The following is a 26,023-nucleotide window of genomic DNA, read 5'->3' as shown; positions in this document are numbered from 1 at the left end:
AACGTGCTGTAACGTCTCGTCCTTGGGCAGTGTTGTCAGACGATGTCAATAAAGCGATGTCTTCCCACTCGGAAGAAGGCCGGCTGCAAACGTCATTGTTGGCGCTAAGAAAATTTAGATCTTCTCCATACCTAGGTGTGTACACGAAAATCAAAGCTCTGGCTCCACTAGATACGTTGTGCAGGTGATGCCTGATCGCCTGTGCCGCCTCTTGTACCGTGTCGCCTTTGTAGACATAACAGCAACGTAACACCATTTGGGCAAATTCCATGAACAAGTCTACCGACAATATCGATTTTTGCGAATAATCCCGTCTAGCTTCCTTTATTTATTGTCATTTACTGCACTATACTTTGTTTTAGGACCATATAATGGCAGCAGCCTAAATGCCCTAAAAATAAAAATGTTCTTCTATTCTTCACGGAGTGCTACACTGAAAAGAGGTATCGACGTCGGTCGGTGAGGCCTGACACGAAGTCGGCTTCCCAAAACATCCCAAAGGTGTTCTACAAGATTCATGTCAGGATTATGTGCTGGCCAGTCCATTACAGGGATATTATTGTAGTGCGACTACTCCACCAGAGGCCGTACATTATGAGCAGGTGGTCGATCGTGCTTAAAGATGCAATCGTCATCCCCAAATTTCTCTTAAACAGTAGGAAACAAGAAGATGCTTAAAACATCAATGTAGGCCTGCGCTGTGATAGTGCCACGCAAAACAACAAGGGGTGCAAGCCCACTCCATAACACCACCGCATCCGAATTTTACTGTTGACACTACACAGACTTGCAGATGACGTTCACCGGGCATTCGCCATGCTCACACCCTGCCATCGGATCGTCACATTGTTTACCGTGAATCGTCACTCCACACATTTTTTTCCACTGTTCAATCGTCCAATGCTTACGCTCCTACACCAAGCGAGGCGTCGTTTGGTATTGACCGGCATGATGTGTGGTTGATGAGCAGCCGCTCGACCATGAAATCCAACTTTTCTCACCTCGCGCCTAACTGTCATAGTACTTGCAGTAGATCCTGATGCAGTTTGGAATTCCTGTGTGATGGCCAGTTACACATTACGACCCTCTTCACCTGTCGACGGTCTCCGTCAGCCAACAGACGAGGTCGGCCCGTACGTTTTTGTGCTGATTTGATAGTGAAGTGGAAACGTGAAGCTTCACGTTTCCACTTCCCTATCAAATCAGAACCACTGGACCTAGGGATGTTTAGGAGTATGGAAAACTCGCGTACAGACGTATGACATAAGTGGCAGCCTATCACCTGATCACGTTCGAAGTCCGCGAGTGGCAGCACAATGCTGCTTATATGATAAACATTATTTGGGGGGTGTCCGGATACTTTTGATCAAATAGAGTATGTTGCTTGACCTTCCCTAATAACTATCCTGTAACACACGCATCAATCTAATTTCGCCTTTATGGTCCTCACAACTAATTTGTAGTGTTGCTTATCTCACTGTGATTGTACATTGCCTGTCTTTCAGAAGTAAACCACACAATGATACTTCATACCTCTCTTGTTGCATGACACTTTTGTTGTTCTTACTCGAAATGGTGACACAATTTGCTACTCTTCTTTCCATCTTTATTTCCTATATTAAACCTACCTAGTAAGACTACCAAACAGAAACCAATATTAAGTATCGGACGAAGGAGGGTTTGTTAAGATATCTCCTTCGTGTTTGGAGCATGCACCCTGAGGATTCTCCCAATGAATCTAGCCTAGCACCAGTCTTTCCTCCGGTTTGTTTTATATGGTCTTTCCAACTGAAATCACTCCATACACCTATCATCAAATTTTTAAAAACTTCACTGTTTCCACTGACTTTTCCGCAGTCGTGTAGCAATAATTGACCTTACTGCCTATTTAAGGGCAATACATTATATTTGTTTATGTTGAGGGCCATGTTACTGTATATCCGAAAATTCGAGTCAACTATTGCGGAACCTCGCGGTGCGTAGCGTGATTATAAAATGTCCTATGATACATGCAATGAACTTTAAGGTTTTGAACTGATCCGATTTTTGAAGGTGAGTGTCTTGATTTAGCCTTGGTACCTAATAAAATCAGTTTTAGGTTGTAACTGGAGAACGTGTTGCAATTTAGCCTAGGCACATTCTCAATTCATTGTTACATTACATGGTTAATGAAAAACTGGAGAACGTGTAGGTTGAGGGAAGATAACTGTCTATGTCTGTTAAAGAGGAAACTACCTACACTGTTTCTATAGAAAATAATTTGTTTGTTCTGTTGTAATTATTTCACTTTCGTAGTACTTAAGTATAGTAGCCTTAACTTTCCTGGTGATACTGGAAGGAATCACTTGTAATGTTAAGTGGAATCTCCTAGGTCCCGTAATTCCGGAATGGAGTGGTCGAATCAGATTTTCTAATTGCAGTCGAAGCGGTAGAATCGTGGCTTGTATGGGTCTCACAAGAAATGGCTCTGAGCACTATGGGACTTAACCGCTATGGTCATCAGTCGCCTAGAACGTAGAACTACTTAAACCTAACTAACCTAAGGACATCACACAACACCCAGCCATCACGAGGCAGAGAAAATCCCTGACCCCGCCGGGAATCGAACCCGGGAACCCAGGTGTGGGAAGCGAGAACGCTACCGCACGACCACGAGCTGCGGACGGTCTCACAAGAGCTGTCACTTACTAACCTGGCACGCGAAATAACGATTTTAGACTTTTACCAACAGATCGGCACAAGAATAGTAGTACTGGATGTGGGTTATGTTCCACCACTAAAATGTTTCATGTATTGACCGTTGGAGATCACGTTCCACAGTGAAGTAGCGTGCGTTGAGCATCATCTACACCGTGTCAGCAATGACAGCAGACTTTATTGCGGCTACGCCTGAGGAGGAGGACAGTTATTCATCACAGATATAAACTTTCTCTTGCAGTAGACAAGTATCGCGGTATTCATCTCATATCACTAGCATCGTTAAATAAAGCTAATTTTTGTGGTTTTACTGGCAGCTAGTGCATTGCTGCGGTGAATGTCTGTTGCAGGTGGGCGAACAAGTACATCGTCCTCGACTGCCCGACGGAGATGGCGAAGGACATCGTCGTCAGCCATGTTCGTGACGTCACGCTGGGAAAGCGCACCTACCACTACCTGCTGAGCGGCCTGGTGAGTCGCCCTTCTGTGAACATGTGATGTGCCTAATGAATCAAAATTTTACAGAATTTGCTTTTCTTCAAAGGCGTTTAAAAATTTATTAGAATTATATTAATACCTTCAGCTGCTAATGGGCATTGATATATACCAACGGGGACAGGTGAAAATGTTTGCCCCGACCGTGACTCGAACCCGGGATATCCTACTTACATGGGAGACGCTCTGTCCATCTGAGCCACCGACGGCACAAAGGATACCGCGATTGCAGGTACTATCTCGCACACGCCTCCCGCGAGGCCAACATTCTCACCTTGTATGTCGACACACTACATTCGTAGTGTCCCACCCCAACACACTCATTACCCGTGGAAGACATTGTTACCAAGTCCCGTACGAGTTCGGGGAATATGTATGCATGTGCACAGAAGAAGAAGGTCGTGGCCAGTGTTGCCATAAATATATACTTATATGGATATGGTGTCTGTTCTTTCGGACATGTCTCTTCCAAGTAATTTTCAAACGATTGAATATCAGGTTATTGTGGGACTTCCAGATATAGATTATTTTTTGTTAGCGTAGATATGTAACGTTTGCAATGTCGATGAGTGCTCAGCATTTTACTTATCATGAAAATATGAAACCGTCGCTGCAAAATTTAAAGTACTTGTCAAAAACATATCACGGGTGATGTAGGGAGTATAATACACTCCTGGAAATGGAAAAAAGAACACATTGACACCGGTGTGTCAGACCCACCATACTTGCTCCGGACACTGCGAGAGAGCTGTACAAGCAATGGTCACACGCACGGCACAGCGGACACACCAGGAACCGCGGTGTTGGCCGTCGAATGGCGCTAGCTGCGCAGCATTTGTGCACCGCCGCCGTCAGTGTCAGCCAGTTTGCCGTGGCATACGGAGCTCCATTGCAGTCTTTAACACTGGTAGAATGCCACGACAGCGTGGACGTGAACCGTATGTGCAGTTGACGGACTTTGAGCGAGGGCGTATAGTGGGCATGCGGGAGGCCAGGTGGACGTACCGCCGAATTGCTCAACACATGGGGCGTTAGGTCTCCACAGTACATCGATGTTGTCGCCAGTGGTCGGCGGAAGGTGCACGTGCCCGTCGACCTGGGACCGGACCGCAGCGACGCACGGATGCACGCCAAGACCGTAGGATCCTACGCAGTGCCGTAGGGGACCGCACCGCCACTTCCCAGCAAATTAAGGACACTGTTGCTCCTGGGGTATCGGGGAGGACCATTCGCAACCGTCTCCATGAAGCTGACCTATGGTCCCGCACACCGTTAGGCCGTCTTCCGCTCACGCCCCAACATCGTGCAGCCCGCCTCCAGTGGTGTCGCGACAGGCGTGAATGGAGGGACGAATGGAGACGTGTCGTCTTCAGCGATGAGAGTCGCTTCTGCCTTGGTGCCAATGATGGTCGTATGCATGTTTGGCGCCGTGCAGGTGAGCGCCACAATCAGGAATGCATACAACCGAGGCACACAGGGCCAACACCCGGCATCATGGTGTGGGGAGCGATCTCCTACACTGGCCGTACACCTCTGGTGATCGTCGAGGGGACACTGAATAGTGCGCGGTACATCCAAACCGTCATCGAACCCATCGTTCTACCATTCCTAGACCGGCAAGGGAAGTTGCTGTTCCAACAGGACAATGCACGTCCGCGTGTATCCCGTGCCACCCAACGTGCTCTAGAAGGTGTAAGTCAACTACCCTGGCCAGCAAGATCTCCGGATCTGTCCCCCATTGAGCATGTTTGGGACTGTATGAAGTGTCGTCTCACGCGGTCTGCACGTCCAGCACGAACGCTGGTCCAACTGAGGAGCCAGGTGGAAATGGCATGGCAAGCCGTTCCACAGGACTACATCCAGCATCTCTACGATCGTCTCCATTTGAGAATAGCAGCCTGCATTGCTGCGAAAGGTGGATATACACTGTACTAGTGCCGACATTGTGCATGCTCTGTTGCCTGTGTCTATGTGCCTGTGGTTCTGTCAGTGTGATCATGTGATGTATCTGACCCCAGGAATGTGTCAATAAAGTTTCCCCTTCCTGGGACAATGAATTCACGGTGTTCTTATTTCAATTTCCAGGAGTGTAGAATACAATAAGACTGAGTTAAAAATGCTTTGTCTGTTTGTCGGTTTCAACATCTTGATCTGCAAAAATAGTAGAAAAACTATCGTTGGGTTTTCATAGCTAATTTCTGCGTAGCCTCAGGCGGCTGTCCCCTAACCGATTCCAAAACGGACTGCCTGATTCCTCTTACCGGCCACCCTATTTATCAGACAGCAAACTTGTTGATTCCCATTAGTTACCATCTTATTTTTCCATAGCGTACGTGATTGTTTTTATAAGCTATCAATAATGTCATAACATTGTCCTTCCCATTTTATACAGACTTAGGACTGCGTACATGCAGTAGGTACGATTAAAATCCAGAATGAGATTTTCACTCTGCAGCGGAGTGTGCGCTGATATGAAACTTCCTGGCAGATTAAAACTGTGTGCCCGACCGAGACTCGAACTCGGGACCTTTGCCTTTCGCGGGCAAGTGCTCTACCATCGGAGCTACCGAAGCACGACTCACGGCCGGTACTCACAGCTTTACTTCAGCCAGTACCCCATCTCCTACCTTCCAAACTTTACAGAAGCTCTCCTGCCACCATTTTACAGTTTTTTACAATGTCACCATTTTATGACCTGTTTTTGTTTCTTTATATTCTCATTGCGTTTTTTCAACTTTTCTGTAGACTGTAGAGCGGCCAATTACCCCCCCCCCCCCCCGGGGGTTGGGGAATCGAAATTCAATAAAGAAAAAAAAATCTTGACTAGTAAAAACGGAAGTATTGAGTTTGCTTTGAAATTTGGGCACCTACTCAATTAACTTTGATTTCGTTTCGTTTACAAATAGAAATTCCTATAAAACAGTTGAGTCTTTCTTAAGATACTAGAATGCTGGAAGACTGAGAACTAAGTAGTCTCAACAAGCTGACGAGGATCATGGGGCGAGACTTGCTGCAGTCAGACACCGGGCTTTAACTCGCTCTTTAGAAACTACATCCGAAAGTGAGGCGCCACGTAACTTTTATGGAGAGCGTTACGAATCATCTCGAACCTCACGTCTTATTAAAAACAAGTCGTCCTACCATAGATTCTTACTGTCGTCCATGCAAAGCTGCAGTGGGGCGCTAGTTACAAATACCCCTAGTGTGTGAACATTCCCTGACCTCTGCACAGCTCTTCCCTATGAATAGTGTGTTGACTGCTAATAGAGCTTTCGAACCTCCTCATACAGAGCATGTGAAGTAGATAGAAGTATTTACGCACCTTATCAATATTTTTGATATTTTGGAAGATATCATTCTGTTTGTTACTCCTTTTCACATGTGCGTCTCCGATGACTAAGCTTTCTCTTTCATACACGTAAGTTTTCTCGAGTCCTTCCGAACTCTTGTTAAGGCAGTACACCATCATTGCTTCGTTAGCTTCCAACTTTGAAAATCAGGGTGAATTTCGGCAATAAGTTGACGCATCGACAACGTTAACGAAATAAGTAGTCATTATTTCGCTTATCGTTATTTAAATACATTAACAGTGATATATGGAAGTAATCAGCGATTTTGTTCTTGAGGTCTTCACTCCGAAGACTGGCCTGATGCACTCCGCATGCTACTCTATCCTAAGAAAGCCTCTTCATCTCAAAACAACTACTGAAATCCACATCCTTCTCAAACTGCCTATCTGCCTACTGTATTCTTCTCTTGGTTTCCCACTACGATTTTTAACCCCCCCTCCCACGCCACCAGACTTCCCTCCATGAAATGATGATACCTTGATGTCTCAGAATATGTCATATCAACCAATCCCTGCTTCTAGTCAAGTTGTGCGACAAATTATTATTCTCTCCAATTCTGTTCGTCAAATCCTAATCAGTTACATGATCTACCCACGTAACCTTCAGCATTCTTCAGTCGCATGACATTTCTAAAGCTTCTACTCTCTTCCATCTTCTTATCGTCCACGTTTCACTTCCGTGCATGGCTACACTCTAGACAAACTCTTTCGGAAAAAGAGTTCCTAAAACTTAAAACTATATTCGATGTGAACAAACTTCTCTTCTTCATAAATTCTTTTCTCGTCATTGCCAGTCTACATGTTATATGCTCTCTACTTAGGCCATCATCAGCTGTTTTATAGGCCAAACAGCAAAACTCATATGCTACCCTTAATGTCTCGTTTCTTACTCTAACTTCTTAATCATCACCTGTTTTAATTCGACTACATTCCATTATCCTTGTTTTTCTTCTGTTGATGTTCACCTTATATCCTCCTTTCAAGATAACGTCCATTCCGTTCAACTGTTGATCCAAGTCCTTTATTGTCGCTGACAGAATTACAATGTCATCGGAAAATCTGAAAGTTTTTATTTCTTCTCCTACTCCCAAATATTTTGTCTCCTTTACTGCTTGTTCAGTGTACAGACTGAATAACATCGGGGATAGACTACAGCCCTGTTTCACTCCCTTCTCAATGGCTGCTTCCCTTTCATGTCCCTCGATTATTGTAACGCGTCTGGTTTCTGTACAAGTTGTAAATAGCCTATCGGTCCCCGCATTTTACCTTTGCTAACTTAAGAATTCCAGTCAACGTTGTCAAAAGCTTTCTCTAAGTCTGCAAATGCTATAAGCGTAGGTTTGCCTGTCCTTAACCTATGTTCTAATACATATTGTAGGGTCAGTACAGCCACCTGTGTTGATACATTTCTCCGGAATCCAAACTGTTCTTACCCGAGGTCGGCTTCTACCAGTTTCTCCGTTCTTCTGTGAAGAATTCGTGTTAATATTTTGCAACCATGACTTACTAAACTGATAGTTCTATAATTTTCACATGTGTCAGCAACTGATTTCTCTGGAATTGGAATTCTCACAATTTTTTTTAAGTCTGTGGGTCTGATGTCTCATACATCTTGCACACTAGATGGAAGAGTTCTCTCATGGCTTGCTCTCTATCCTTCCGCTGGTGAAAGATGCTTCTAGATCCTTACACTTTTCCTCCAGCCATTCCTGCTTACTCATTTTGCACGTCCTGTCGCTTTGAATTTTTAAACGTTCATATTCCCTTCTGCTTGCTTCGTTTGCTGTATTTTTATATTTCCTCCTTTCATCAGTTACATTCAATATCTCTTGTGTTATCCAAGGATTTCTATTAGCCCTTGTCTTTTTATCCGTTTGATCCTCTGCGTTTCCACAATTTCATAATTATAAATATTTCGTCCGCTACTGTATTCCTCTTCCCTGTTCTAGTCAACCGTTGCCTAATGATCCCTCTGGAACTCTCAGCAAAAGTTGGCTTTTTTTTCAAATTACCCAGGTCCATTCTCTTTAATTTCGTATCTTATTCCAGTTTCTTTGATTTTAATCTAGAGTCCATAACCAAGAAGTAGTGGTCAAAGTGCACATGTGCCACTGGAAATGTCTTTCAATTTAAATTTGTTTCCTAAATCTCTATCTTAGCATTACACAACCAGTCTGCAAACTTACGGTGTCTCCACGTCTCTTCCACGTACACAACGTTTTTTGTGATTCTTAAACCAAATGTTAGAAATGATTTAATTATGCTCTGTGCAAATTCTGCCAGGTGGCTCCTTCTTTCGTTCTTTTCCCTGTCCCAAGCTGGCCTACTCTTTTCCTTCTCTTCCTTTTCGTACTATCGAATTCCTGTCCCTCATCACAAGTAAATTTTCGTCTCCCTTAACTACCTGAGTAATTTGTTTTATCTCGTCATTACTTTCTTCAATTTGTTTATCATTTGCTGATCTAGTTGGCTTCTAAATTTGTTGTGCTGCGGCAGGCGTGGGTTTCGTGGCTGTCTTGGCTACGATAATGCGTTCAGTATGCTCTTCATAGGTGCTTACTGGCAGTCCTAGTTTCTTACACATTATTAAGCGCACACCTGCGTTACCCTTGTTCCATTTTGCGTTTATAGCGCCGCGCTGGATTAGCCGAGCGGTCTGAGGCTCTGCAGTCATGGACTGAGCGGCTGATCCCGGCGGAGGTTCGAGTGTGGGCATGGGTGTGTGTGTTTGTCCTTAGGAGAATTGAGGTCAAGTAGTGTGTAAGCATAGGGACTGGTGACATTACCAATTAAGTCCCATAAGATTTCACACACATTTGAACATTTTTTGCATTTATAGCCTTGTATTCACGTGACCGTAAGTCCTCTTCCTCCTGCCACCAAACTTCACTAATTCCCAGTCTACTTAACTTCAACCTATCCATTTCCCGTTTTCAATTTTCTAACCGAGCTATACGATTAAGGAATCTCACATTCCACGCTACTACTCGTAGAACGCCGGCGTAATTTTTACAACCAGAGAATTTCCCACTTCGAGCGGCGTTTACAAATTGATTCCTAAGCAATGTAGACAAACCCACACTTTCCATACTTTGGTGTTATTTACAGACGAGGTCATGCTTACAAGCGAGGACACGTCCAACAGCAGGACTAGCTAAGCGTGGGATGACGTAAATCCACAAACATTGGTGTGTTGATCCTACCAACAGATGCTTGCTGTATTCGCATGGGCTGGTATTATCTATGATTTTGTAATGGGACTGTACCTACTTCCTGATAAGCTGAACAGAGCCCTATTCACAACGTTCTTTCTCCTAAGGTTCCTATCGATACTCGCGCACCCCTAGCTGCTAGGATTATCACTGTCGCGGAGGTAGTGCCCTAAACTCTTGGAATTTGTGAACGTGTAACACAGTTAGTGCTGCATCACTGTACACGCTGCCGTTATCACCCTCCTGCGCAATTTCAACAACAGGAATCTGTTCTGCAATTTTTATGTGCTGTGCTGTACACTGAAACAGCAGACTGTACACTCCGTGAGAACAGCGTTTAAACTGTGGGTCCTTTATACCAAAATATGCAGAAGGTATACCTAAGCAACTACAGAAAACTTGTCGGTGGAATTCTGGTTCACTGTGCTACATTCATCCAACAATTTACTAATATGGCAAAAGCTGTTCTGTACAGAAGCAACTTTTCGTTCACTTATTTAGTATACTTCTGTTCTTTGATGACATTCGGGACCAGACAAAAACTGCTAAATCAAGGTCATACGTGAGGTTCATTCACGTCCACCATGTACGGCTTTATTTAAAACGCTGAAGATTCTTACTCTGATACACAAGTATCCAATACTTTATAAAATTTATGGTTGGCAACTTAATTTAAAAAAAATAAACGGCTCACTAAGCGAATACAGCACTGGGCCTGTATGAATTGCTAGTAAATTCGCAAGCACCCTTTAAAAATATGCAGATACACCATAAATATTTTCAGCACATGTTCTCAAGAACTGAAGGCTGCTAGTGACAAGTCACAAGTTTTCAGACTCCCATACACTTTTTCTAAGCAAATTCCTCCAATTGTAGCCAGTAGTACTTTAGCTGTACAAAACTGTGGCCTGGATATAGCTGCACTCTGCCGAAGTTAGTGTTCGAAAGTTCTGATACCTAAGTAACTACAGAAAACTTGTCGGTGGAATTCTGGTTCAATGTGTTACATTCATCCAACAACTTACTAATATTGCAAAAGCTGTTCTGTACAGAAACAACTTTTCGTTCACTTATTTAGTATACTTCTGTTCTTTGATGACATTCGGGACCAGACCAAAACTGCTAAATCAAGGTGATACGTGAGGTTCATTCACGTCCACCATGTACGGCTTTATTTAAAACGCTGAAGATTCTTACTCTGATACACAAGTATCCAATACTTTATAAAATTTATAGTTGGCAACTTAATTTAAAAAAAAATAAACGGCTCACTAAGCGAATACAGCACTGGGCCTGTATGAATTGCTAGTAAATTCGCAAGCACCCTTTAAAAAATATGCAGATACACCATAAATATTTTCAGCACATGTTCTCAAGAACTGAAGGCTGCTAGTGACAAGTCACAAGTTTTCAGACTCCCATACACTTTTTCTAAGCAAATTCCTCCAATTGTAGCCAGCAGTACTTCAGCTGTACAAAACTGTGGCCTGGATATAGCTGCACTCTGCCGAAGCTAGTGTTCGAAAGTTCTGATACAGTACAAAAACGTCGTAGTAAATGGTAAGATTACTGGTAGTAGTGATACCACTGATAGGGAAATGAATGTGTAAGAGAGAAATTGGGATATGACGACAACTGTCTTTTTTTTTCCTTTTTTTGATCATGATTATGTTTATCATGATCGAAGCCAAGAGTTTCCTGTTATTATTGATAAATGCAAAAATTGTGTGTGAATAACAGAAAACTGTTTTATATGAGTTCGGCGATGTATTGAAGAGATTTATTATACATTTTTGTTTTGCAGTTTTTTTATTTTACCTTTTTTTGAGGAATAGTATTTTCTCACACTAGATGGTAAATCTGCATTTTTCTTTAGTTTTACTGCCACATTCCTAAAATAAAGAGTTTTCGAATAAAATCGGAATTAAACATTGACAGTTTCATTTTCGCAAGAAATACTTTTTACTTTTACGTAACAGACAAGAGAATAGCTATGTAGAACAAAGACGTTCTGCATACTACACAGCCATTTATATATACTCTCTCGGTTTCTAGATGGTTTACTGCTTCCGGTATCTAGGGGAATCTAGTATGACTCTGACTGAATATGTAAGGAAAGTGATAGTTATGAGGTAACACCTGATAGTTATGCAACACACCTAATGTACGTGCAATGCATGAAAAATGGAGCACAGACGTTGGGGTCACAGAAATACTTCAAACTTTTTACAACTCTAGTACGCCATTAAAACAACATAATCGGCAAGTAGCAAGGTACACTGAGCCTGCCTGGTTGGCCGTGCGGTCTAACACACGGCTTTCCAGAGTGGAAAGGAGCGCCTGGTCCCCGGCACGAATCCTCCTGGCGGACTTGTGTCGAGCTCCGGTGAGCCAGCCAGTCTGTGGATGGTTTTTAGGCGGTTTTCCATCTGCCTCGGCGAATGCGGATTGGTTCCCCTTATCCGGCCTCAGCTACACATGTCGGAGATTGCTGCACAAACAAGTTCTCCACGTACGTGTACACCACCATTTACTCTACCACGCAAACATAGCGGTTACACTCGTCTGGTGTGAGGCATTCCCTGGGGGGGGGGGGGGGGGGGGGTTCGGTGTGGGGCGGCGGAGGGGTGACGTGGACTGCGGCTGTGGCGGGGATGGAGCCTCACCGTAATTTCTAGGTCCCTAGTTAACATACAACACATAATACAATACAAGGTGCACTACTCTGGTAAATCTGCAAAAATCGCAAGAAATGGTTTACACGTCTATTATGTTGCTTATCTATCTGTGTGCAAGAGCCAGTGATTGGAATTTATTGCGGTCAGATAGGTGGTGTTCGAGCATCGTCAGAAGAACGCGTATGAGACGACGTTTCAGCTCCCACTAGAACCTAATTTGTAATCCGTATTAAACTATCGTAAGAATGGGAATTTTTGTAAAATGTCAACGAAATGTGTCTTCCCTTAGAAACTCTGAACATTCCTTGTAAATGTAGGGAAAACTGCATTCATTCGATGTAGTAGATAGCGTTTTAGTTTATGTTTTCCGTGTCCCTATGGCAAATATCATCCTGTGACGTGTGATGTCGAGAGCACAACCGACGAGTACTTGTACATTACCCATGTGATGTGGCACATTGTGAGTTACTATATTACTGAATAACGACATTCGCATAATTATTTATCGAGGTTTGACTTGGGCATTCCATGCCTGTCACTCGTTCTTTAAAATTTAACTAAGAACAGTAAATAGCCAAATACCATATGAAATTCACTACAACTACCTGAGCTACCTTGCTGACACCAGTTGACCAGAATGACTTCTTATGACTGGCACCTTCGCACCTGTACATCAGTTACATAATAGACACATAAAACTTCTCTTGCGATTTTCCTAGGATTTCCAAAGTATTGGTCCTTACTATTTGCACATTCCATTGTTTTAGTGGCCTACTAATGGCCGGCCGCTGTGGCAGAGCGGTTCTAGTCGCTTCAGTCCGGAACCGCGCTGCTGCTACGGTGGCAGGCTCAAATCCTGCCTCTGGCATGGATGTGTGTGATATCCTAAGGTTACTTAGGTTTGAGTAGTTCCAAGTCTAGGGGACTGATGACCTCAGATGTTAAGTCCCATAGTGCTCAGAGTCATTTTGTTAAGTCCCATAGTTTTTAGAGACATTTGAACCATTTTAACCTACTAATGGTGTACCAAGTTTGAAGTAAATCCGTGATCCCAAAGTCGTGGCCTTCGCTTGTGAGCAAAGCTTCTAGGAAAACTACATTAGCCCACGCTTACTTATGGCAGTCGAGAGTAGCCTATAGTAGTTTTTCACATCTAAGCATGGGATTATAATTCACTATTATGTATTGAATATTAGACAACACTCTTCATATACAAGTAAGGCTGATTGGATGTTTAACTGTTCCAACCATTTTAATTCGGGGTTACTCAAACCTTCGCCGGGTGACTCCCTTTTCATATCTACATGATTTTTAATATTTGTAGCATGAAGAAGTTATTATCAACATTGTTATTATCATACTGTAATTCCATAATTGAACATTTTATTACTCTAACTATTTAAAAGTTCTGAGCTTTTTCATAGTTTTGTGACTTTGTGGCACTGATAGATATTTAACTGAATGCGGATAAAAGCAATAAAAGTTTGGGTATTTTAACTGGTTTTCGAAGTAAGTTCATCGATGTTTTAACAAAGCTTTCGAAATATTCATGTACGTCATAATGTGAAACACAACTGCACACAGTTGTTGTGATTACACAAACAACAATATACAACGCGGCCTCCCACTTCATGATCCAAAGATTTATTTGTGTTTGCAATATTACGTAAGTTAACGAAATTCCTCAGTATTGTGATGTGACTACCTATTAGTGACACTTGCTTGGTATTGTATAGATCATGGACGACCGGTGGGAGACGGAGGTGATCGAGTACGGCGCCATCAACATTAGCGGATTCCGGATCGTGGACTCCAGCCGGAGTTTCGTGCGGAACTTCCTGGAGGGCTGGAGGCGCTTGGAGCCGGACACGACGCCGGGCGCGGGCCGCGACTCCATCTCGGTGGGTGTTCTCCTCCAGGTTGCTGTATCCGCGACGTATCGTGCGCGGAGGATAGCCAGCCCATATCCGGCCGCTCCTTCTAGAACTAACTACATTTTCCCTATTTAAAGATATTATTGCAGTCCCGCACAGATCGCTAAACTAAGTGCGTAGCCTTATACTGGCATTTACTTTCTGTAACTACGGTATTATAGTCACTAGTTCCTGCATGTACGTTTATACCGTGATAGTTGCTCATAAAAATTTTTCATATACACTGACAGGAAAAAATTGCAAGATCTGGAAATAATTAGAGTAGAGGAATGGAATTTCGGGAATACATTTGTTTAGGTAACATATTTATGTGGCTAACATTGTAAGATCGCTGGTTAATATAAATGCGGATAATCCGACGGAATTGTGAAAATCTGGTACATTAATAACCAGTGTTGCCGCTAGAATGTTCACTGCAAGCTTACAATCGAGTGTCCACTATGTTGTACAGGTGCCGTATGTCACTTTGTAGGATGGAGTTCCAAGAATGTTGTGTTTGGTCAAAAAAGGGACAGCCAATGCTGAGTGTGGTGACGCTGGAGTTGTTCTCCCATGACGTCCCGTAAGTGCTCGATTGGAAACAGATCTGGTGACAGAGCAGGACAAGGCACGATTCTCTGTAGGGCATGTTGGGTTACAACAGCGGTATGTAGGAGAGCTTTATCCTGCTGGAAAATACCCCCGGATTTCTGTTCATGAATGGCAGCATAGTAGGTCGAATCATCAGGCAAAAGTAAAGATTTGCAGTCAGGGTGCGTGGGATAACAACGAGAGTGCTCTTGCTGTCATACAAAATCACACTCCAAACCACAGGTCTAGGAATAGGTTCAGTGTGTGTAGCACTCCGACAGACTGCAGAACCTCAACTGGCCTCCATCTTACCAACATATGGCCAACAGTGGCAACGAAGTAGAACCAGCTTTCATCAGAAAACACAAAAGACCTCCACCCTGCCGACCAATGATCACTCGACACCACTGAAGTCGCAAATGTCGGTGGTTAGGGCTCAGTGGAATGCACACTATAGGACGTCTAGCTCGGGGCTATGCTTGAAGTAACCGATTTGTAACAGTTAGTTGTGTCATTGTGGTGCCAACTGCTGCTCACACTGCTGCTGCGGATGCAGTACGATACGCCAGAGGCTAACCCCGGACATGACGGTCCTTCCTCTTGTAATGGTACTGGAATTACGTAACCATTACGGCACCTCACCTCAACCTCTCGATACAAGCAATATGCTACTATGTTTCTGTAAAATAGTTAACATATTTCTGTGACAACATTCAGATTTGATTTCATTAATGTAGAGGTACTTCGATACATCGATATGTATATATTGCAACGATATTATTCTTATGTGTATTCTTTCTTTTCTCACTATGATCATTGACGTACTTGTAACTCTGATTTTTTGGCGCATAAGCGGTTATTGGAGAGTCAAGCTTTGGTCCTCATGTTAAAAAGTCGCAAATTGTAGTCAGTTTATGAAATGTGAACTTCAACAGTGAGGAAGATTTTTTCCAGTATGTTTTATATTGTGAAGTGATGTTTTTGAACGAGTTACGTGATATTGGAACAAAAGTAATAAAAAAGAAGTGTAACTTAAATTCGGAGTGCTGATCACTTTTTTACATCACCATTGCCCTAACTTGCAAAAGTTTAATCTTCAAGAATGATTTATGAAACACATCTATAAAACTTTTGAATATCGCACAATAGTACCTAGACCTCTTTGCATCCGAGCTTGGAATCATCACTACCTAGATTTTCGACGAATGAGCTATGAGTTCACAACGAAACCAGCGTGGGGAAACACGAAAAGATGAGTGCCTAGTTTATCCATTATTTCAAGAAATGACTTTATTAACTGTGCTCTAATGACACCTGCTACATAATATAACTTTGTTGTTGCCCGAAAATGCAATATTTATCAGCGGGAGCAACACTACAATCATAATTAATTTTTGACCTTTGTTGTGGTAGGGTTGTTAGACTCTCGATAGTGCCATGTGACTGTCCGTCGTGCGATCGTATGTTCCCGTGGCTTCCACTACCAACAATCATGTACAGTGCCTGTATTCTTGCCAAGTCTTTCTGCAATATCGCAGAAAGAACATCCAGCTTCTCGTCGCCCTATTACACAACCTCGTTCAAACACTGACAGGTGTAGGTAATAGCGGTTTTGTCGCCCTAAAGACGTTCTTGACTAACATCTACTTACGCTAAATCTGTTGTAACGACCGCTATAGCGTGTATTTAGATCAAACGTGATTATCGCCCTCATAGTGGGCCTCCTAGTGCCACTCTTATGGGACTGGCGCCAAATCTGAATAGACGTCATCTTTCAGGTGCAGAAAGACGCCTGTCAACTTTCTTGTATGTCGCGCAATTCCGTCTTGGTGTTGCGATTTTATATTTCGTCAGTGTTTCTATAACAGACAGAACGAAGAAACTACAATGCTTGATGATTATACCAGAACTACACCGACAAACTTGCACAGGAGGTGGTATGGACCGAAACAAGAAAAAAATGTCTGGTCAAGATGTACTTTAAAATGCATATCTTAAGACTTATGAGCACTTTTCAATACGCTAGTATTTGATATCTCTATTTTGGGAGGTGGTGCTTTGAACCAAAACAAGAAAATAATGTGTAGTAAGTATGGGCCCTGTAGGGTCGTAGTAGCTGTAAGCACTTGTCTATTTTCACTGCTGTGAAACGCATATCTTCCATTGAATAAGAGGTGATGGGTCCTGAGGTATGCATTTTAAAGCACATGCCTACCAAGACATTTTGTCCTGTTTTGTTGCATTGTGCACCTCTGAAAAATTGTCGGAGGAGTTAAAGTTCACTCTATCTGCATAACCAAAGACCGTTGTAAGTGTGTGTGTGCGTATATTACTCTTTGGTTATAAAACGATTCTTGACTCCTACTTTTATAAATTCCATCCTAATCTGACAAACTCTTGCAGAAGATATAAGTGAGATACAGAAGAGAATGCAGCGGAAAGAGATGAAAACATTTTAGTGATAACAATAATTCAAAAATGTTTTAAAAACATAGAGATAATGCGGTAGGCTATACAGTAATTGCCACTGAATAGTTTTATTCAAATGCCTGGAAACTTACCCAGTCACTCCAAGAAGTTTCGAGACTGCATTAATAAGAAGTAACGAAACGATAAGGTGGTAGTTTTAATGCTTCAGCTGTTCCATATGTACAGTTTTAATGCCTCTGTTATTGAGTACAACGCACAGAACGTTCGTAGAGCCATATGAAACTGCCCAGAGTGTTTGTTCAGTGGGCTGTTGTTAAACTTATGTGTCACATTGGCGTGAATGTCTGTAGTGTCAGTAAAGCGTTCACTCTTCATGCTGATTTTTGCGGTTTGTCGTTTAGTACAAGGTTCCTATTGATAATATAAAGTCTCGTTACCCTTGATAACATTTTCCAGACGAGAACTGTCTGCATTTCACTACTGACTGTGACATCCATAGTGTCCCACATTGTGGAGGACGGATCATAACTGCAGGATTCCTGAAGCACAATACATGAACCGATGAATATGATGGTTCATTAATTTCACTTTTCAAGTCGGGGCAGGCGTCCACCACTACGTGGGTTGTTTGGTGATTCTGAACAGACTTTGCAAACTTTTTTTCTCTTTTTCACAACAATATACATAACAAAAATATTGTCACACAACGCCCGCAAATCTTCTACTCGTACTTAACACATCCCGCTCACATCTGTTACAATTTTCACCTGTTGTTTGCCGATGTTAGTTCAAACTGCCACCGTAGATACAGCTCTGGCATCGCTTACAAGTCGCGAATAAAATCAGTCTCCGAACTTCTACGACGGACGGTTTGCTTGGAACCAAATACATCTATAATAATCGTATTTTTCTTGATGCATCCATAACCTTTTTAATTCCCATCTATTTATCTCTCACTTTAATAGTAATACAAACGTGACGTATAGTACTCAGGTTAGCATTATTGGTGACTTCAAGGCTTGACAGGTTTCTGGCATTTCTGTCGATTTATTTCGCAGTTTTAGATCAAGTTAATCGTTAAATGTTTCAGTTACATTTCACTTTAACTTGATGTTGCCCACCCACAGTTATCATTGTATTGTTGTGACGTTAAAGAACAAAAGAGTTTAAGGCGTGTAATCCTCAATCTCTGTACAATCTCTGAAATGAAAACGGATACCTTTGAACAAATCGGACGACTTTTGTAAGACGTCTTATAACTATGAAACGTATTCATGCACATACGAGTAAATGTCTCATTTTACACATCAGATAGTTTCACTGTCACTTGATGTGTCGCACCTACAGCTATTTTGGTGTTGTTGTTACGCTAAAAAGAAATAGAGTTTTAGAGAAATAATTTTTTCAAATCCTATAAAGTCTCTAAAATGACCACAGATGCCTTTGAACTAACGTGACCTTTTTTGTAAGACGGCTTTTAATTGTGAAACATGCTCTCGGACATAAGCTCCACGACTTATCAGAAAAAAAGATAATAAATAGCTCAGTTTTATTACTTTGTTCGTTAGCGTACGGTAGTATGTCGCGTAGTAAAGCTGGTAAAAAGGAATGTCGGAGTTAGGAAAAACTTGGTCGCTTCCAACAAAAGTAACAGTGAAAGTTGTCACGAGATAATGGATCTAGTGCCTCGTTCACAAACGGAAATGATCGGAATGCCCAAACAATGGTATCGGCCGGTGTGAGTGACTTTAAAATTCCTTCTGCAGGAGGTCAGAGACACGCAGGCTTTGTTGGCGATCATCGCTGGCATCAGGAGCCCTTATGTTACCCGACAGCATCCTGCCGCACACCTTTATGTTTTCACAACGACCACTTGACACTGTAGGAAGCGCTGTAAAAGTTATACGGGGCGCTCGGCGGGCTGTCACAAGGCTTATTACATTAGCTCACAACTCGCTGCCCCTCTCAGCCCCCCCCCCCCCCACCCCAACTTTGTGTTTCACTTACGCCCGGCCGCCATAAAGAGAGACGCGTGGGGCACCAAGTGAAAATAAGCAACTCCGCTGTAGGTGACGTAAAACAGGCAACGGAGACGCTGTATGCATGGGTGTCTCAGTTCCCTCTCCCGTTTTCTGGAAAACGCCTCACATCGGAGACTGAGGTCCGCTATTCAGGTCGACCGGATACACAAGTGGCACCACAAAAAGGTAATGATTCATGCGATTATGGTTCCCAAGGCTTCAGTGGACTTTCGTAATTATGTGGTACCCTAGAAGGGTCTTTGATAGATTTGAGCGTATCCATGACCCCAGAGTTGTCCCTTGAGCTTCATTGTACTTATCCAGCTTTGCAATGCTCAAGAAGTTCTTTGGGCTTCGATGAACTCGTGTCATTTCGTGACGTGCTAGGTGTCTCTTGAACTTCGATAGACACGTGCAAATTCGTACCAAAGATTAACGGTTTGATTACATTATTTGGAAGCTCTGTTGCATGGCACAAATGAGATCAGCTTTTAGTGTGGTTTGGAGATAACAAAACAGAAGTGAATTTTGGCCGTGGCAGGTCAACAGAAATATGCGATGATAAATGCTTTGACGAGTGACATAATGGAATCGTTGCTGTGACGTCACTTCTTGATCCCCATTTCGATTTAAAATTCTTTATAGTCAAAGATTTATAGCGCTATCTGATGTCGTTGTTTACGAGAGAAATTATATTTTTAATCTTTGCTATGTATGAGAAACAAAATATTGTTTTTTCTGTTTAAAACGGAATAACTGTATTTGGTCGAGTTAGCAATCTTTTTTTTTTCTTTACGATAAATATCTTTTTTGTTATTCCTTCGTATCGTGTTACCCGCTAAAGTTGAAGTGCTTTCTGAAGATACTTACCTCGTTTCCATTCCGATAAACATTTGACATTTTATGCATGGTATCTATTTCGGTTTACCACTGATACATGCATGTATTTTTAATTGCGTATTGCAGTCTCCACTACAAGTGCATAACTAAAATGTATATTCGATACCAGGTTCGATTTACTTACGGTAAATTTGTTTGAAGCTCGTATTGTATGTTGTGGTCTCAACTACAGTCGTACAACTGTTGTACGATACTCTATGCGTATTCTATCCTATGTACTCGTAGAGTTAACTTTGTGATCATTTCAGTTTACCACTGATAACTATGTGGCAACAATTATTGAACTATATGTTTAAAAAACGTAGATTAGTTGCAAACACGCATTGAAAAGAAAGTGGGCTTCGCCGCTAAACCAAACCATACGTGACATACTAATTCCCATCATGCTTCGCAGCCAACCGTTCACTTTGAACATCCTAACGCAAATCGTTCAGAAATTATGACGGTTTTATTTCATATACTTCAATAACTGACACCCCGTACACACTTTCGGCACTGCGTCTCCGTTTCAGCGTATTTCCTTTACTAGCTTCAATTTATTTGTGTTAAACTTTATTTTCGTACTGGTGTCGTGGTACATAACAGCTGTAGAGCGGTTTTCTGATACTCGTTTTAGTTTCTTTTCAACAAATACTTAAAGGGTTTCTTCTCAATAAAGTTTCCATTTACTCTTGAAAAGTACACACATTCGTAACTTGGTATCACAATGTCCTCATGATATATACAGCTCAAGTGTATTGTTCGACGCTATGTTAGATTTGTTTCGATAAATATATATTCCTTTAAGTCATACTGCATGTTTTTATGTCCATTATAGATGCATAGCTTGTTTCTATGGTACTCGATTCACTTTATTCCTGCCAAATACGTAATGTGCTTGATGTCTATTTACGATTCACTTCTGAAAAGCACATACAATCGAAATTGCATACCGCAATCTGCTCTTGAGCTAAATAGGTAAAGTGTATTTTCCAGCACTAGTTACAGTTTATTCCGCTATAGCCGTTTTTATGATACTCGAATCAGTTTCGTCACAATTAGTTAAATTGCCTCTTATTAAACTCTTTTCGAGTTTCCATTGAAAAGTACTTATATTCGAAATGGCGTATTTGCAATCTCCTCTTGACGTATAGGCGAGTAACGGGTATAAGTGCAGATATTTCTATTGGTGCCTGAGAACGGCGTACTGAAACCACATTACATCAGTATTTAATTGATTTGCAGACCCATAATTATAGTTATTAGAAGTTATGGTTTTCGGTTGGGTAGCACCTCCAAGTACATGTGGCAAAAGCAAGCCTTTAACGCTTATTTTCCACTGGGCAACAGGTTAGTTTATAATAACAGACGTGGCCCTCTTATTGGTGCAGTTACAACACTGCAGAAAACCTGCGATAGTAAATTATGTGACATGTTTGTGGGAAGAGTGTTTAATTCATAAAAAAAGGTTCAAATGACTCTAAGCACTATGGGACTTAACATCTGAGGTCTTCAGTCCCCTAGACTTAGAACTACTCAAACCTAACTAACCTAAGGACATCACACACATGCATGCCCGAGGCAGGATGCAAACCTGCGACTGTAGCAGCAGCGCGGTTCCGGACTGAAGGCTTAATGTAGATTCATGTGTGTAAAATTTAAGGTACCACATACAAAAATATCTGTACGTATATCCCGTAAAGAAAAAGTGTGCCGGCCGCTGTGGCTGAGCGGGTCGAGGCGCTTCAATCCGAAACCACTCGGCTGCTACGGTCGCAGGTTCGCATCCTGCCTCGGGCATGCATGTGTGTGATGTCCTTCGGTTAGTAAGGTTTCAGTAGTTCTAAGTCTAAGATACTGATCACCTCAGACGTTAAGTCCCATGCTGCTTAGAGCCGGTTGAACCATTTTTGATAAAGTGCATTTTTCGATATCAGTACCATTTATTTACGACAAATATTTTTTTTAGTTCGCAGTGTGTATCGTTATGACCTTTACAGTTGTAGTGCCTGTTTTTTACAATACTAGACTCGTTTCCTTTCTAAGAAATGTTCGTCTCATTTATATTCAACGCCATGTTGAAGTTTTTATGGTCCAGTGCGTGTGGCTGGGGCGAGAGAGGACTAACATGTTGTATGCTTGGCCATGTAAGAGCATACAGTCACATCACGTACCCTGAGTCCGCGGCTCGTGGTCTTGCGGTAGCGTTCTCGCTTCCTGCGCACGGGGTCCCGGGTTCGATGCCCGGCGGGGTCATGGATTCTATCTGCCTCGAGATGACTGGGTCTTGTGTGTCTGTGATCATCATTTCATCCTCATTCACAAGCAAGTCGCCGTAGTGGAGTTAAAGAACTTGTGGAGCGGCGGCCGAACCACCCCGCGAGGAGGCTCCCGGCTACGAGTGCCATACGCTCATTATCATTTTACGTACCTTAGATTGGGAAATTGACTTCTTTGCAGCCAATTCTGCATACAACAAAAGGATGGACGAATCCATGTGTGAAGGCTACAACGACAAAGAAATGATTAATGATAAAACAACTAAAGATTTTAAAGAAAGCTTGAATAATATTGTCTGGGATGACGTTTTCAGTGAACCCACTAATAGCTCTAATTAATTTGTATCACTAGCTAAAAGCCGTTTTACAAAATTGATAATTAAATGGAATACTGGGAAGTCATTAAAGTAACCATGGATGGCTGCAGGTATCAAGAGTATCCTCACAATGGAGAAGGAACGTGTACTCTTTAGCCAGAATAAGCAATGATTCCCGTATGTAGTAAAAAAGTGAGTGAGAAATTGGTGCAGACGGATCAGATACTAGAGCAAAGCGCTGGACTGAAGAAGCGATACAGAGGGCATTCAGTGAAAAAAATTCAGGTTCATATCCCCATCTGAAATAAGAAGACCGTCATAATTCTCAAAGCTTAACATGTGTTGGATAGTATCCCTGAAAATCAATTATAACTAGTGGCTCTGTAATATGTAATGTTCTTAGTCACTTGTGTAATTCATTTTTAATTCACCATATCTGCCGTGAGAGATTAAATTACTAGTGAAGCCCGGCACTTTCAGAGTTGCAATTTTCTGTATACCTTATACAGTGGTATTGAAAACTGCAGTCTGAGCTTAAAAAGATTTTTACATTGAATTTTTTTATTTAGTAAATTGCATTAGGTTGGGGCTCTTAATACAATTTATTAAAGAAAACAAATTTTTATGTCCAGACTGCAGTTTTCAGTATACTGAACACTGTATGGTGTATACTAAAAATTACAATCTATGCATACATTTTTTACATTATTTTGTTTAGTAAATTAAATTATTCCATTGTTCCGCCTCTCAATAAGAGGTCATATCAATAATTACCGCCCAGTTTCATGGCTTATAACAGTTTTGAAAACTTTTTGGCACGGTAATAGACTCCTTCAAATACATTACGGGAATGCAGTCGAGTGACGTACACAACCACGACCTTTCCACAAAAGCACTCCTCGACTATCAAGGCAAAACTCCAGCAAAGTCAGCAAGTAAGCGCTGTGCAACGGAACTTAAAGCCTCGGTTTTCACAACAATTCCGCAACGCGAACACACACACACACACACACACACACACATACACACACATAAATCACACAACTAAAACTCCTGTGGTTTCGTGATGGCGCTATTGTTTACACTGTGTGTGTGTGTGTGTGTGTGTGTGTGTGTGTGTGTTAGCTTTCCGGAATAGTCCCGTGCGCAGCGCTTACGTATTGCAGTTAAAATTCTGTCGAAATATCGGCGGTTGTCGGCGACGTCACCCAGCTGCATTCCCGTAAGTTATTCGAATAATGTACACGTCGGGAGAAACTCAGGTCTCACAGTGCACTCCTTGGTTGTCATCAAGGGCGCCCGTACGATAGTTTGTAGGAACGAGGCTAGATCGGCGGATATGGCATATCTCTATACATAAAAGGCAACGTCCTGACTGACTGACTTACTGAATGACTAATCATTGCCCAGCCCATACTGAAGCCACCGTTTAAGAAGGGACTGTCCGAAATTCCATTAATGAGGGGGTGAAATAGAGGATGAAAGGCTTTTTGAAAATATGTCGTTATTAAGAGAATTTGGAAGCTGGAACTATGAAAACTGGTATTTGGTTTCTCAGTCAGAAAATAAAACATCATTTTTGGAAATTCAACCACTTAGGGGATAAAATAGTTGGTGAACCATTTAAAAAATAAATAGTTACTAAAGAACCACTAAAGGATTTTTAAGGCTATATCTATGACAATTGGTACTTGACTTCCAGGCTAGACGTAAAAAAGTACGTGTTCCAGTGTTTCTGGAAATTCAAACCGTTAAGGGAGTGCAATAGGAAATGAACATTTTTAGGAAAGTATTTCGTTACATTAAAAAAAATTTAAAGCTTAATTTATGAAGACTGGTGTTTCACTTCTCTGTTTGATATAAATAAATATTAGTTAGGGGATGAAAGTTGCTACGGAAATATCTGCACAGGAACGTAAAAGGCACAATTAAAAAAACATAGGATTCCAGCTACAAGCATCGCTTTTTGGTCAGAGGTACATTCGGAAAAGACAATGTTTATAGGTCTTATTTAGTGTGAAAAACTTAGAAGGTGAGGCAATTTGTTAACAGCATGAAAAGTCGATTAAATAAAAAAAGTCTATCGAGCGAAGCAGCGGATATCCAAGCAGCGATAAAAAAATTTCCAGTTCCCACCCAGTGAAAAACATGTTTAATAGTGTCTTTTAAATTATTTTGTTGAAAGAAAAACACCTGCCTACATTTGTCACCCACATACAGCTACGCTGAGGGGATACATACCCAATCATAATTTGGGTTTAAAAAAGGGCCACTCAACTGAGATAGCTATTTATACATTTATTGAGAAAATAATAAAAATCTTTAAATTATAAAATGTCACTATCTGAAATGGTTTGTCACTTCTCGAACGTATTTGATTGCCGTGGTCACAATATTCTGTTCGTGGAAAATATACAAGCTGCACTATTTTGCTTCCGCCGTTTGATCCCTAATATTTGAGGTTTTAATGAAACAAATTGGTTACACATGTATCATTCAAAGTATTTTCCATCGCTGGCCTTACTTTCTCCCATCTTTCGGGCAGTGTACGAATCCCGCGTCGAAAAAATTTTTCATCTTTTGAAGCGATCCACGAATCGATCCAATTTGTCACTTCTTCATGAGATCGAAAGTGTTAGTCAGCCAGGCCATGTTCCATTGATCTAAACCGGTGATAGTCAGAGGTAGCAATGTCTGGTGAATACGGCGGGTGGGATAGGACTTCCAATTTTAACGTTTCCAAGTACATTTTGATCTCTTTTGGAACGTGGGGTCGAGCGTTGTCGTACTGGAGAATCACTTTATCGTGCCTCTCACTGCCGTTTGTCTTTTAATGCTCTGCTCAGAAGCATTAACTGCATTCGCTAACGAGCACCTATGATGGAGTGACTTGGTTTTAACACCTCATAGTACAGGCCGCCGTGATGGTCACGCCAAATGCATAGCATAATCTTGGAGCGGTGAATATTATGTTTGGCCGTCGGCGTGGAAGCATGGCCGGGATGTCCACATGAGTTTTTGCGTTTAGGGTTATCGTAATGAACCCATTTTTCGTCCCCGGTCACAATGCGATCCCGAAATCCCTTCCGTTTTTGCCTCTGAAGCAACTGTTCACAAACACACAAAATCCATACAACGTCTCTTGGTTTCAGCTCACACAGG

General features: G+C 41.9%; 1 protein-coding gene across 2 annotated transcripts in view; it reads left to right on the top strand.

Annotated features, from left to right (window-relative positions):
- The window catches only part of LOC126267159 (glutamate receptor 1-like), a 1,368,697-nt gene that overhangs the window by 1,017,610 nt on the left and 325,064 nt on the right, over positions 1-26,023 (top strand). For both annotated transcript variants that reach the window (XM_049972106.1, XM_049972105.1), the window contains exons 6-7: positions 3,048-3,168; positions 14,168-14,332. In XM_049972106.1, the coding sequence (XP_049828063.1) occupies positions 3,048-3,168; positions 14,168-14,332 (286 nt within the window). The remainder of the gene's footprint in view (positions 1-3,047; positions 3,169-14,167; positions 14,333-26,023) is intronic.

This window comes from Schistocerca gregaria, chromosome 4, assembly GCF_023897955.1.
Source record: "Schistocerca gregaria isolate iqSchGreg1 chromosome 4, iqSchGreg1.2, whole genome shotgun sequence".
NCBI classification, from domain to species: Eukaryota; Metazoa; Arthropoda; class Insecta; order Orthoptera; family Acrididae; genus Schistocerca; species Schistocerca gregaria.
This window is presented reverse-complemented; position numbering and strand designations above follow the sequence as displayed.